Raw genomic sequence first — 13,941 nt, 5'->3', positions numbered from 1 at the left:
TTTGCCATCAGCTGGAGCTCAGGCTTTTCTGTCCTCTTCCTTAGAAGAGGAGTCCAAGGGCTCAGCAAGTGAGTTCCTTAGAATCCAACTCGCAGAACCAAAGACGATCAGAGCCGGAAGTGCCCATTTTATGGATAAGGAAACTGAGGCTTAGAGAAGTCAGGTCATTTGTTTAAGGACAGAAAACAGAGACTCACATTAAAACTGCTAGACCCCTTCTCCACCTGCCGAAGCATAAATCTTTTAAAGCGTTTTCACATAGGTGGACCCTTTTGGTCCCCACACCAAGTGGAGTCGGCAGGGTGAATACCCCTGTTTGGCCCAGGGAGAAACAGAGGCCCAGAGACGGAAAGCAGCTTGCTGGAAGTCACAAAGGTGGCTGGAAGCATAGTCAGGATTTGAACCCGGGTCCCTGACTCTGGGTCACCTGCTCTTGTTCTAATCCCCTGGTCCATGTCCACAGAGCAGTGTACACAGCCAGTGTGGGCTGGGGCAGCTGGGCTCTGCATTAAGCGTCATTAACAGGTGTCTGGTGGGTGACAGAGGAAGTGGGTTCTGTCGGCGATTCAGGTCTCTCTCCTCTCGGGGCCATGGCTAGAAGTGGAGAGAGGAAAGGGGGCCTGAGGGAGGTGAGATGAGAGGGGGAGGGACACACCTAATGGCTTGCGACAGTTGCTGTTTCTGCCTCACTGGGCCGTTCACACTGATCTGTCAGGGCCCTGGGCTGGAGGCCTCCACTGGTCCATTTAATTCAACTTGCAGTGGCTGCAAATGTGCTGTGTACCAGGCACCAGGCTAGGCCCCGGGGGACGTGGAGAGGTAGATGACCAAATCTCAGCCCTCAAGGTGGTCACAGGCTGGTGGGGAAGATAGAACACACACAGAAGGCTCTAAACCCGTCCGAGGTTAGAGTGAATAACTGCAGAGCAATAGAACGTGTTGAGTGTTTAGGATCTCTCAGGCTGTATATACTAAGCTCTACTCGCATCATGTTATGTCATCCACCCTCTTCCTGGACGAGGTAGCTGTCACGATGCCCATTTGACTGATGAGAAATCTGAGGCTCATAGAGGGAGGTGATTTGCCCAACATTGCTCTGCAGTTATTAACTCTAACGTAGCACCTGTCAACCTCAGGTGGGCTTGAGAGCCTTCTGTGTACGTTCTGTCTTCCCCACCAGCCTGTGACCAGCTTGAGGGCTGGGGTTTGGTCTTGTGCCTCTCCATCTCCCCTGGGGCCTGGCCCGGTGCACAGCGCATTCTCAGCCACTGCATGCTGAATTAAACAGGCGGGGGCAGAGATAGAAATAGGAGCCCTCTCTTTTTTTTTTTCTCTCTTTATTTTTGGCTGCGTTCGGTCTTTGTTGCTGTGCGCGGGCTTTCTCTGGTTGCGGCGAGCGGGGGCTACTCTTCGTTGCGGTGCGTGGGCTTCTCATTGCGGTGGCTTCTCTTGTGGCGGAGCATGGGCTCTAGGCGCGTGGGCTTCAGTAGTTGTGGCATTCAGGCTCAGTAGTTATGGCTCATGGGCTCTAGAGCGCAGGCTCAGTAGTTGTGGCCCATGGGCTTAGTTGCTCCGCGGCATGTGGGATCTTCCCGGACCAGGGCTCGAACCCATGTCCCCTGCATTGGCAGGGGGATTCTTAACTACTGCGCCACCAGGGAAGCCCAGGAGTCCTTTCTGTTTGACATCAGAGGCTTGGTTAAGAGTGTGAAGGATGGAGTCAGACCCCTGGACTTGAACTTCTACAGTAACATCCATTATCTGTATGGCCTGAAGCAAGTCTTAATTTCTCTGAGCCTCAATTTCCTTACTTATAAAGTGAGAGTAATAGAACACTTCCCTCATTGTGCAGATTGAATGTGCGTTTTAAATGCTTACTGTCATGCTGACTTTTAAAAACTGTTAAAAACCAAATTGTCTGGCTATGCAGAGGGGCCCAGTTTCATCGTGGTTTGGGTGGACGGGTGGTGTCTGAGGAAGGTGATGGTTGAGTTGGGCCAGGCAGAGTGTCATGGACAATGGGGTCGGCCGGGGAGGGGCTCTGGGTGGTGGGTGAGAGCTTGCAGGGGGACTGTGTGAGCAACGGCAGGGCGGTGGGAAGCGTGGTGTCCCAACATGAAGAGCTCTGACTGAGCAGCGGGGAACGGGGGCCATAGGTGATGGGGTGCCAGAGGCCGACATGCTCAGAGCTGAGCTTCAGGAATGGAGGGTTGATGGCGGGGAGAGATGGGGGCTAGGGAGGCTGCAAGGGGCTGGGCAGGGCTAGGGAGGCCTGAGGCTAGTCCTTTTCAGAGCCCTCCCCTCCCCGCAGTCCATCCGGCGCCTGATGGAGGCAGAGAAGGTGAAGGGCTTCTGCCAGGTAGTGATCTCCTCCAACCTGCGAGATGGCGTGTCCCACCTGATTCAGTCCGGGGGCCTCGGGGGGCTGCAGCACAACACCGTGCTTGTTGGCTGGCCCCGAAACTGGCGGCAGAAGGAAGCTCATCAGACGTGGAGGAACTTCATTGGTAAAGCGGTGTGGGCTTGGGGTGGTAGAGGGCTGGGTGTGTGGGGGGTCCTTCTTTGGGCCTGGGGATCATTTCCCAGGCGTAACAGGTATGGAGTCGGCATATGCAGGTGATGGCGTTCAAAGCCTCCCATGTGCCAGGCACTGTGCGGGGAGCCCAGGGACTCAGGTGTGGAGGAGACAGTCTTGGCTCCGGCAGGGTTCACAACGCTGGCAGGAAGACAGTGCAGGGAGTGGGAAGAGCTACAGCTTTGAAGTCGCTGAGGCCCGGGTCTACATCTCCCCTCTGGCCCTTCCTCGCTGTGTGACTGTTCACAAGTGCCTCACCCTCTCTGGGCATCAGATGCCTTGGTAGTAGTGGGTACTAAGTAATACAATAACTAACACTTACAGACTGTGTTCTGTGTGCCAGACAAGTGGAGGCTTTCTCTCATTCTCTCAGCAGGCCTGTGAGGGCTAGGCATTGCTGTCTCCATTTTATTGGTGTGAAACTGAGGCACGGAGAGATTAAGGTCACGCAGCTGGTAAACCCTGAGGCGGCTTTACCGGTAGATCCTAGTTAGAAGGTGGTTGGGAGGATTAAGTGAGCCCTGCATGGTCGAGTTCTTAATCAGAAAGGGCAGGTGTTGTTATCACCACTTGAACGGTGGGGAAACGGAGGCCCAGAGAGGCTTCCCCAAATTCAAACAAGCGATGAGGCCCAGGTAGGTGGGGTTTTTCTGACTCCTCAGCCCAAGACCAAGGCGGGATGGGGTGGGGGTGGGGTGCTGGGTGCCAGAAGGGGACCAGGGTCACTGTTTTACCGTCTGGCCATCTCTTTGGTCTCCTCCAGAGCTGGTCCGGGAAACCACGGCCGGTCACCTGGCTCTGCTGGTCACCAAGAACGTTTCCATGTTTCCTGGTAACCCGGAGCGCTTCTCGGAGGGCAGCATCGACGTCTGGTGGATTGTGCACGACGGCGGCATGCTCATGCTGCTGCCCTTCCTGCTGCGGCACCACAAGGTGCGCATGCGTGTGCGTGAGTGAGCGTCCGCGCGTGCTCGCGCCCACATCCATGGGCGGGGTTTCTGGGCTCCGGAAGGGGCCAGCCTCCACGTGAGCTCCTGGGAAAGGGCTCCAATCCCCTCCTTAATTCTGAGGTGCTTGGAACTGAAGGTGTCTCCCCTTGCAGATGTCCTTGAACTATAAAGGAGAGCAATGTTTAACTCAATCGAGTGATGCTTTAATGAGGGGACCCTCATCTACGCAGAGGCGTTTTTCAAAACTTTTTTTTTTTTTTTTTTTTTTTTTTTTGCGGTACACGGTCCTCTCACTGTTGTGGCCTCTCCCGTTGTGGAGCACAGGCTCCGGACGCGCAGGCTCAGCGGCCATGGCTCACGGGCCCAGCCGCTGCGCGGCATGTAGGATCCTCCCGGACCAGGGCACGAACCCGTGTCCCCTGCATCGGCAGGCGGACTCTCAACCACTGCGCCACCAGGGAAGCCCCGCAGAGGCGTTTTTGTAGGGAGTGGCCGCTGAGATAGAGGACTGGGGGGCTGCATGTATGTGTGGGAAGGTGCGTGGGAAGGGTGAGGGACAGGGTCCTGTCTACGTTCTGGCCCTGGGTCTCCGCACTGCACCTGGGCTGGACCTTTCTGGGTCCCCTTCACCACTCCAGGTCTGGCGGAAGTGCAAGATGCGAATCTTCACTGTGGCCCAGATGGACGACAATAGCATCCAGATGAAGAAGGATTTGACCACATTTCTGTACCATTTACGTATCACCGCGGAGGTCGAAGTGGTGGAGATGGTGAGTCCCCAGGAGCCACCTCTGACGTTTTGGAATCCCTTCTGGACTCTTTCCCTTTGGCCCCAGAACCAAATGGGGAACTCCAACTCCCATCAGCTTGTGATGCTGGATCCCTTCCCTGCATCCACTTTTTAGCCTCTCACGTATTCACCCGAGAGCCCATCCATCCATCCATCCATACACCCTCCTCTCGTTCGTAAGAATAGCCATGTCTAATAATGCTTACTACGTGTGAGGCACTGTACTATGCACTTTATGTATATTACTTCTCACAGCAATCAATGAAATAGATACAATTATCAGCATTTCCATTTTACAGATTAGGCAGTTGAGGCACAGAAAGGTTAAGTAATTTGCCCCGAACACACACTAAGTGGCAGGGCCAGGATTCAACCCCAAGCAGACTGGCTCTAGAGTCCATGCTCCTCGCACTTACATGCTACAGCCTCTTGTCTGTCCATTTCTCTCAGCTTATTTATCCATTTACCCATCTCTCTGTGTATTCATTAATCCACCCACATATCCATTAATGTATTTATTCACTCACTCATCCATTCATCCATGTACAAAATTCATTCATCTCTGTGTTCCTTTTTATATTTCTCCCCCATCTCCATTCACCCAGGTAATTAATTAATCCACTCATTCATTAATTCACCCATTCATTCGCCCAGTCCTGTGCTTGGCTGAGGAGGGAATGAGCCGCATTGCCTCCAAAGAGAATCGCCCTCTGCTTCGTCCTTGCCTCCCACAACTGTTGATTAAACTAGGTCATTGGATAGGGAAACCCTAGGTTGGCAGAAAGAAGGGGGCCTGCCTCCCTCCCCTTGGCCTTGCACCGAAGCTCGTACTTTCCCCCCCTTTCCCCTCCTCCACCCCATCTCCACCCCTGCCTGCCCACAGCATGAAAGCGACATCTCCGCTTACACCTACGAGAAGACGCTGGTGATGGAGCAGCGTTCCCAGATCCTCAAGCAGATGCATTTAACCAAGAATGAGCGGGAGAGGGAGGTGAGGTTGCCCTGGCTGGGCTCGGAGAGTCTCAAGCTGCTGCCAGCTCTGGGCGTGCACAGGTTTGGGATGGCCCACTCCTGGCCATTGGCACTGCCACCTTCTGGCACTGGGTTCCCCAGCAGCAGGGGTACACACAGCGGCTGCATCTCTCAAGCCTCCCAGCCAGGATGCAGAGGGGCTTTGGCATGCGTGACAGATCTTCCGCTCACTATGTGACTTCTGGGGCCCAAGGGAGAATAGTGGATGTTAAATATGTATGGATGATTCCTCAGGGGCGTGGGCTGCCAGTGTGGGGGACAAGGGATTATGTGACAGACCCTTCGAGAGGCTTAGAGAGTGGGTAACAGATGGATATTTCAGGATGCAGCTGATGATGAGAGTTGGGGGCAAACCTCCAACTGGGTTCTCAGGGGTAACAATGATGAGCTCTCATGGGGTATGGGTGTAAGATCTCCCCAGTGTGGGTAATGTGGGACCACTGGCCTTCTGGCATTTGAATGAAAGCCCCACCCCAGGGAGTGGGGTCCTTGGGGAAATGAGCTATGGTACCCTGGGGGTTGGGGACAGAAGAGATCTTGGAGGTGGGTGACAGTAAAATTGTAAGAAATGGCATGTGCTATGACCAATCAGAACTGGCACTGGACCATAGTGCTAAGGTAGAGCCCAGCTGGACCAGGTGTTAACCCTTTGGTTGCTGGATAGTGGGGAGGTCAGGGGTCCTGGAGAGGGGTTGGAGTGGCCAGGTCAGTGGCGGCAATAGCTATTTGATGTGGAAGCATTGCAATAGTTTAACAACTGGTAGGGATCCCGAAAGTGCACATCCTGGCTGAACATCAGCTCTGGGGGTAGCTCTTTGCAGGGCGGGCATGGGTAGTGATTTCCAGCAGAGCTGGCACCAACATGTGTCACTCCCTAGATCCAGAGTATCACAGATGAGTCTCGGGGCTCAATCCGGAGAAAGAATCCAGCCAACACTCGGCTTCGCCTCAACGTCCCAGAAGAGACAGCTGGTGACAGCGAGGAGAAGCCGGAAGAGGAGGTATGCAGCGGGGTGGTTTGGCTCCAGCCAGTGCGAGCAGGAACTTTGGCCTCCAAAGGAGTCACATGTTGTCCCTTCTTTTATCCCTCAGGTGCAGCTGATCCATGACCAGAGTGCTCCCAGCTGCCCCAGCAGCTCACCATCCCCGGGGGAGGAGCCCGAACGGGAGGGCGAGGCAGATCCAGAGAAAGTGCATCTCACCTGGACCAAGGACAAATCTGTGGCAGAGAAGAACAAGGGCCCCAGTCCTGTCTCCTCAGAGGGCATCAAGGACTTCTTCAGCATGAAGCCGTATGGGCCTGGGGGCTAAGGGCTAGGGTCTGGGGTGAGCCTACAGGGTCCTTGCTCCCCATGGCAGAGCAAATGAGCAGAAGGGGTCCTGGCCTGGTAGTCGGAAGACCCCGCCCAGACCTTGTCTTGGTTTCCCCATCTGAGGACTCAGATTGGGCTTGATTGCTAAGGGTCAGAACTCCCTGGGGCAGGCAGTGGAAAGGCGAAGCCTGGGGGGCTGGGAGAGCGGGACCAGTTTGCACACAGGGTGGTTGATGGTGGCTCAGGTAGTCCTCAGCTTCTCCTGCTTTTTCTGACCCCTCTTTTTCTTCCTCTCTTTGCTTCTCTTATGTTTCCCGAAGGGAGTGGGAGAACTTGTAAGTGCTTCAGAATTTTTAACTTCTCACCTAGGTTGGCCAGGGTCCCTCCTCTTCTCACTCCACCATGAACCCTCAGTTTGTGCCCCTGACCTCTGGGGTCTCTGAATAGCCCAGCTTGGAGAAGTCTAGGGTTGGTGGTCCCTGGCTTGCAAGGACTAGATCCCAGCAGCCCAGTGCTGGGGTGGGGGGGCTGGAAGGGAGACTGGATCCAACTCTCCCTTCTCCCAGCCTTACGTGCCTCCCTCCGTCCCTCCCTCAGGAACCAGTCCAACGTGCGGCGCATGCACACCGCTGTGCGGCTGAACGAGGTCATCGTCAAGAAATCCCGGGACGCCAAGCTTGTTTTGCTCAACATGCCAGGGCCTCCCCGCAACCGCAACGGTGACGAAAATTGTATCCTGGGCTTAAAATTGGGAGGAAGCGGGAGGTGGATGTCAGGGGACTTAGGTCCTGGCCCTGGGAAGGAAGAGTTGAGACGGGTCTGCTTCAGAATCAGCACCGCGAACAGGGACGCGAACCCAGCGTTCCCCTGGCGCCCAACACGCGCGGCCCTAATTCCAACGGGAGGGAAGGGGACGGTCTTTCTCCTTGACGGGCGCTCAGACATGGAGTTCCTCGAGGTCCTCACCGAGCACCTGGACCGGGTGATGCTGGTCCGCGGCGGCGGCCGCGAGGTCATCACCATCTACTCCTGAGAGCCAGGACCTGCCACCCGGGCCCGAGCGCGTCCGGCCCGCGCGGCCCCGGAGCCCTCGCCGCGCCCCCCGCCGCTGTCACCGTTTACATACAGACCCTGTGCCCGCGCCCTGGCCCCCTTCCCCGCTGCCTGAAGCCCGGAGGCCACGTCGGTCGGGGCTGACTCGGAGAGGACCGCCCCGCGCGGAGACCAGAGCCCCGAGCGCCCCGTTGGCGCGTCGCCCTGTCGGCCCCGGCTGCCCTTTTTCTAAGCCCGGCCTCGCCCCGCCGGAGGAGACGCTGCAATAAAGGTCGGAGGAGGCGCAGAGAGGAGCGGAGCTGGGGCTTTGAGGAACCCCGGTAGTCCGCGCGGCCCTTTCCCTCTCTTCCCGCGCCCCGCCCCGTCCTCGCTCTGCACCCCTCCCCCGGCGGCCCGGAGGGCGCGGGGTGGGGAGGCTGCGCTCCGCCGTCTACGTCACTTGTCTTCGCGCGGCCGTAGGCGCCGGCCGGCCGAGCCTATACATAGTGTACAGGAGACATCGCGTGTATTTTTAACGTCCCCATATTTCTGTGACTAGAAGCGCAACGGACTTCTCTTCTCGCCACTGTCGAGCTCTCCCGCTGGGGGCGCCCAGGGAAGGCGGAGGCCTCGGGAGGCTGGGTTTTCCTTGACGTCCGAGAGTTTTGAGAGCAAAAGTGCTTTAGGCCCAGGCGGGAGTCGTGGTCCCTCGACACCCCCTCGACGTCTCCTCACCCTTTCCTCGCGCCCTTGGCTTCCGACCCTTCCCTCTAGCTCTTCTCGGAGACGAAGTGAGACAAGTGTCCAGCTTTTCCTGGATTCGCCTCCCAGCGGAGTGAGCTTCCACTGTGGCTGCAGAGACGGGCACAGCCTCTTCTCATCGGCTCTTATGCAAGCTGGGGCCAGGATAGGGGAGGGGCGCTCCTCAAGGAAGAGAAACCGAGAGAGGCCCTCGCCCCACCGAGGAAGCCCCGCCCCGGTGCCTTCGCTGGGGGAGCAGGCAGCTCTCCTCAATCGGCTTGTCGCCTGCTCCTCCTATCCCATGGCTCTTCGCCAAAGACTGAAATCGGGGAGCTGGAGGGCGTCCCTTCCCCTGGAGTTTCCTCCCTGGGACAGATGAGGGAGGCGGGGGCGGTTCTGGGTTGGGGGCCGGACTCACCGGGGAGGCCCCAGCGCTGTCCCTGATGCTCCCTCCTCTGTGTCCATCTGGCAGCTCTGGCCTCGGGGACCCAGCCGCCTTCTCCGCGTCCCGGGGCCCGGCCTCGCTGCCTCTAGCTGCGTCTCCCAGGCACCTGGGCGTGGGGGAGGGCTGGAGTCGCTATGTGCTTTGTTCTTAGCGCCTCTCTGCCCTCCTCCAACTAGGAGCCAAGGCCTTTGGCTTCTCCAACACCAGTCCTTGGCGCTTCTGCTCCACCAGCCCGGTTGCAGGTGCCCTCTACCCTTAGGGAAACCGCATTGGCCGGGCTCCCTTCCCCCAGGGCACCTTACTAAGGGCGGCAGGCACTGCATGCTCGTTCCAGCGCCCTCTGGGACTGGGTACAGTACCTTCAGCCCCAGGGCCCTGAACTTTGCATCTAGTTAGACATCCTGCCCACCTCCCAGAGCTGAGGCTACTGGGTACTCCTGACCTCACCACCTCCTTTCCTTTGAGCCCAAGGCAGAGCTGGAGCTGGTGCCACCTAGACTGGGCCAGGTGTGGCTGGAGGTAGGTTTGGATGTCTGCCGGTTAGGCCAAGGCCCCTCTGAAATTTGATCAGGGGGCTGGATAGATTCTTCCGGGTAGTAATCAGAAGTCGGAGGTATCAGACACCAGCACTCCCCACGCTCATCCTCCAAAGAACCTCCCTCTGACAGATGCAGCTGGGTCTAGCCTTCTGGGGTCCTGAGCACTCCTGGGCTGAAGTGGTGGGCTAGGTAGAAGGGAAAGGGGGTATATTAACATCAGTTAGGGAACCAAAGTTGCACTATCTGGGCCTAGACTGTCTGGTTGGCAAGAGCAGTTTCGGTTGATGAAAACAGACATCCCACAACAAAACCCCAAGTTTTCTGTGCTACATGTGCAATATTTGTTATGAACGTTATCACACGTCACTCATCAAATTATCTTTATAATCATGTAGCTAGATGTTTCATGTCCATTCAAGTGACTTTTATTCTGAGTGCAATATTTCAATAGCCTTGTAGTGATAACTAGTGTTGCTTTTGTTTTAGACGATCTATGTGCAGGGCAATGCAATGAAGTTGAACACCCTTGTAAATAGGAGAGGTTGCAAACCAAATCAAGAGTATTTATTACTATTATTAGGCCTGCCTTTAACTTTCCATGTGTTTCAGTATTCCGCATTCTGCCTCAGTATTGATCTTGTGTTCTCTGTGCCAATATGAAAAGGAGAGGGTTGGTTCTTTCCTTTATTGTTGAATGCTCCCATTTAATGCTTTATAGCTTTTATGTATTAATTTTTTAGACTCCCATCTGCACAAAATGCAATAAAAATAATTTTATTATACCCTTCACAGCCTGAGGTGTGCTGTTTGGACACTCCAGGGGGAAGAATTAGTAGGTGGGAAGAGGGGTGTTAAAAGGTGGCCCTCCAGGAGGACCCTAGACTCTTAATCAGAAACACTGACCACCACTCCAGGCGGGTTGCCTAGTGTACTGATAGTTCTGGGGCCCTGTCCTAGAGGGACAAAGGCACTGGCAGCAGGGGCATTGCACCCACATCTCCTATGAGATGGTGAGCACTTCTAGGTCAGGCTCAGCAATGTCAGCATCTTGGTCCCTAATCCACTGGAGGCCTTGTGCCAGTCACTTCACCACACCCACTCCAAATTTCCTGATAGGGCTATTAAATGCTCTCCAGAGCTCCTACCTGTGACTCTGCTTCTGCCAACTCCTTGCATAATGGGCTGGACAGAGGGCGGCAAGTGAGACAAAATCAAAACAGGAGAGCACCCCACTCTCCATTCGCCTTTGGCCAGGAAAGGCCTCTTCACAAGTCCTGTTTTCCTTTCCTAGAATAAGAGGATAAGTCTCTGACACAATGCAAGTCTGCCACAAACAAGGATGTTTACATAGCATTATAATTAACCAGCAGGCTTTTGCTCTGAACTGTACTAGGTGAGCTGCATAAGGAGAGAAGCTAGGGTTAAAAGAGGTTCTGAGGCCTGACTGCAGGCTCATGGCAGACCGAAACCCATCAGTGCTCTGTCAGGGAACCTCACCTTCAAACTCTGGGAAGGAACGCTCACAAAGAGGTCCTGCGGATATGCACACCCAAGAAAGACAACACAGCTTTCACTTTTTCGTTTTAATTAAAAAGTAATCATCTCATCTTATTAACAACACAAAAGTTCCAAAGAGGAAAAAAACACTATATAACACAAACAGGTCAGAACATAAAATGCTGCCATCTGGGGACCTTGAGTTTTTGAAACCACTGTTTACTCAGCCACTGGCAGGGACTCAGGTGAAGTCACTGCTCTCCCTCGTTTCTGCCAGGGGCCCCTTGAGACTGATCCGCAAGGCTCTAATGAGCACCATCCCTAGGGAGAGGGCAGCTTCCTTTGTTTCCATGTAGAGCAGCAGCCAGAAGTCCTCCCTCTAGTATCTTCACTCTGGCTCAAAAGTTATGAACAGCCTCCTGTAACAAGAACATGTCCAGCTACCAAAAGTCTGACATCAAAATGGTCCCTATCTCCTGCTGCTTAGAAAACAGAACAAGAGCCAGATTTTTGAGTCAAAAGCTCAAAGCAATCACTGAAAAAAAAAAAAAGGGTGTTCACTGCCAGAGTCTAGAGTTGCCTTCTCAGAGCCGATTCCTTTCAACTACCACTGGTGAGGGAGAGGCTAACAGAAATATTAGGGGTAAGAGTGGCTGGGGCCCAGGTTCACAGTTTGTGTTAAACTGCTGGTGACTGGAGCTGTGCAGTCCACGGGAGATCTTTCATTGAAATGAGTGTCAAAAAGAAAAAAAGAGAAAACCAAAACCCAACAACCCTGGGTCAGGCAGAAAAGTGGCCGGCTTGGCCACTCCTCAACAACTCCAGTAGCTGAGTAGCCAGCCGGCTTCTGAGTCCTCAAGCAGACCCCACGTCATGTGGGATGGGGTAAGAGGACACTGTGCCCACCAAGCCCAACCTGCTGCTCTGGAACCCTACACAGGAGCTGCAGGCAGAAGCTCGAGCTCTGGTGGGCCTGTGTGAGGCTGGACACCCATGGTAGGTTCAGAATGAACAAAGGCAGTGGCTTTCAACATGAAAATGCTACCCCAAGCTCACCCAGCTGGGGCTCAGCTGCTTCTTCCTCCCCTGCCCCACGTCCAGCTGACAGAGAGACAACTGAAATACAAATGGAGCCCAGACATCTATACTGCCCATGACCCCAGAGATATTTACTTTCTACCAAAAAAACCCACAAAAAAACAAAAACAAAACCCCCCAAACCCCCACCCCACCACCACCAAAATACACCTCCAGTGCAGTATAAACTCGAACTCTGGAAGGGGTAAGCAACATAGCCTTGGGCAGAAGAGAGCAGATGGTAGAAACTTATGACATTCGATGTGGACCTGGAGAGGTGCAGAGAACATCTTCCAAATAACTCTATTTAGAACGCAAGAGGTGGGAGGCCAGAGGAAGAGGGGACCAGGGGTAGTTGAGATTTAGCCTCAGTAATGCCTCTGGTATGATCCCATGGGGGCTTGGGGCCGCCCCACCTGTGCTGTGGTCTGGCTAACCAGGTGGGAGAGAGCAGGGCCACTCTGTATCAGAGTGTCCAGAGCCTTCTGTACACTTGGATTGTCAAAGTTGATACCTGTGGAAGACACGGGCCTCTGGCTAGCCAAGTTGCTGGCGGGTGCCAGGCGAGTGGAAGGCTGGCCAAAGAGCCCTTGGGAAGGAGCCCCAGGCCTGGGGCCCATGTTCCGAGCAGATCCTGCCTGTCCCAAAATGTTTGGAGGCTGATTGCCAGAGGCCTGTGATCTTTGCTGAGGCTGGCTGTTCGCTGCTATGGAAAAATTCTGGTTCTGGGTGTTTCCGGCAGCAACTGAGGGGGATGCAGAGCTGCTATTGGCCACAACCGTGCCACTATTGAAGAGGCTGAGGATTTTGGCCTGAAGCTCTTGCTGGGAGGTGGGGGGTGCCGCTGGAGTGGGTGTAGCAGAGGGGAGCACTTGGCCGCTCTGGAGCGTTTGGGAGCTTGGCTGTGTCTTCAGCGAGGCACCCGAGGTCGCCCCGAGTGGTTGACGGGAAATCGGGCCTACAAGACAGAAGGAGGAGGTATCTGGTTGAAAGTACCCTCCATGGGCAGGAGGCTTAGCAGCCCAGGGAAGAACAACAATCACTGATCACATCAATCACACAGTACACAGACTATAACATCAATTTCCCAAAGGGGCCACTTCATGGTACGTGCTGTTCCCAGAAAACAGCTTCATTCCTCCAGACAACTACTTAAAGAAAGAAGGGCGTCCACCTTGGTTCCCAGGGAGCCAGCATACTAACCCACCCACCACGGTAACTACAGAGCAGAGCCCAGGTCTTAAGTTATCATTACACCAGCATGGCTGGCCCACGGGAGAGCCCAAGGGATGCGCTCATTTCCCTTGCCCACCCCAAGAGCCCTGGGCCTGCCACCCTCCCAACAGAGCCTGGGGATTAGAGAAATGCAGAGTCAGAACTTCACCTCGGCCCTGCCACGTAGCTCACCAGGCAGAGAGTCGGCGCTGCTCCTCATCAGCCGCTCCTTCCGCTCTCGAAGGTAGTTGATGATCTTGTCAGTCTCTTCAGCAGTGAGGTACCTGTTGTCGGCCAGCAGGTTGATGAGGCTCTGGATGGCTGGAGGGTGCCCCCCGCGCAGTCCCTCCTCAGGGCCTCCCCGCTCTCTTTCCTGGAGGAGGGCTTCATCGGCCATCTTGGCCGCCTGTCTGGCAATCTCCTCGCGTTCCTTCTCCCGGCACTCGTTCTTATAGCGCTCATAATTTCTGGCCACCAGCACCATGGCATCTGCCTGGGGCATGTTGCGATGCTCTGCAGGAGGGAATGACCTGAGTTATTTTCTCCCATGACAGATCTGAGTGCCCACCTACTGGACTCTACCAAGCTCAGATGAGCAAGAAAACCATTACAGTGACAAAAAGCCTTGGGATGGGGATGGGGAGAGGTTGGGAGAGGAGGGGGATGAAGGTTGGGAAGATAGGTGAATGGATTTCTTTGCTGGGCAACAGACACCCTTGTACAGAGCTAGTTCTT

The 13,941-nt window shown here is 55.0% G+C and overlaps 2 protein-coding genes across 6 annotated transcripts in view; one reads left to right on the top strand and one right to left on the bottom strand.

Moving 5' to 3' along the window:
• Positions 1 to 7,721, top strand: part of SLC12A5 (solute carrier family 12 member 5) — a gene marked incomplete at its 5' end in the record, with an annotated part of 35,843 nt that extends 28,122 nt beyond the window's left edge. For 2 of the 3 annotated variants that reach the window (XM_079945255.1, XM_079945256.1), the window contains 9 exons: positions 2,312 to 2,507; positions 3,339 to 3,508; positions 4,164 to 4,295; positions 5,199 to 5,306; positions 6,226 to 6,348; positions 6,440 to 6,639; positions 6,981 to 6,995; positions 7,258 to 7,391; positions 7,602 to 7,721. In XM_079945255.1, coding sequence (XP_079801381.1) covers positions 2,312 to 2,507; positions 3,339 to 3,508; positions 4,164 to 4,295; positions 5,199 to 5,306; positions 6,226 to 6,348; positions 6,440 to 6,639; positions 6,981 to 6,995; positions 7,258 to 7,391; positions 7,602 to 7,693 — 1,170 coding nt within the window. In that variant the 3' untranslated portion in view covers positions 7,694 to 7,721. The remainder of the gene's footprint in view (positions 1 to 2,311; positions 2,508 to 3,338; positions 3,509 to 4,163; positions 4,296 to 5,198; positions 5,307 to 6,225; positions 6,349 to 6,439; positions 6,640 to 6,980; positions 6,996 to 7,257; positions 7,392 to 7,601) is intronic. The other variant, XM_079945254.1, reaches the window with a different exon arrangement.
• A 745-nt stretch (positions 7,722 to 8,466) lies between these two features.
• NCOA5 (nuclear receptor coactivator 5) overlaps positions 8,467 to 13,941 on the bottom strand; it is a 33,011-nt gene continuing 27,536 nt past the window's right edge. Inside the window, exons 7-11 of one of the 3 annotated variants that reach the window (XM_079945257.1) lie at positions 13,399 to 13,719; positions 12,506 to 12,949; positions 10,563 to 10,704; positions 8,852 to 9,602; positions 8,467 to 8,588 (exon numbers count right to left, since the gene is read on the bottom strand). In XM_079945257.1, coding sequence (XP_079801383.1) covers positions 9,518 to 9,602; positions 10,563 to 10,704; positions 12,506 to 12,949; positions 13,399 to 13,719 — 992 coding nt within the window. In that variant the 3' untranslated portion in view covers positions 8,467 to 8,588; positions 8,852 to 9,517. Of the gene's footprint in view, positions 8,589 to 8,851; positions 9,603 to 10,562; positions 10,705 to 10,914; positions 12,950 to 13,375; positions 13,720 to 13,941 lie in introns of those variants that run through there. The other 2 variants (XM_079945258.1, XM_079945259.1) reach the window with 2 other exon arrangements.

This window comes from Stenella coeruleoalba, assembly GCF_951394435.1.
Source record: "Stenella coeruleoalba genome assembly, chromosome: 15".
NCBI lineage: Eukaryota > Metazoa > Chordata > Mammalia > Artiodactyla > Delphinidae > Stenella > Stenella coeruleoalba.
The sequence above is the reverse complement of the archived record's forward strand: the minus strand, read 5'-3'. Positions and strand labels throughout refer to the sequence as shown.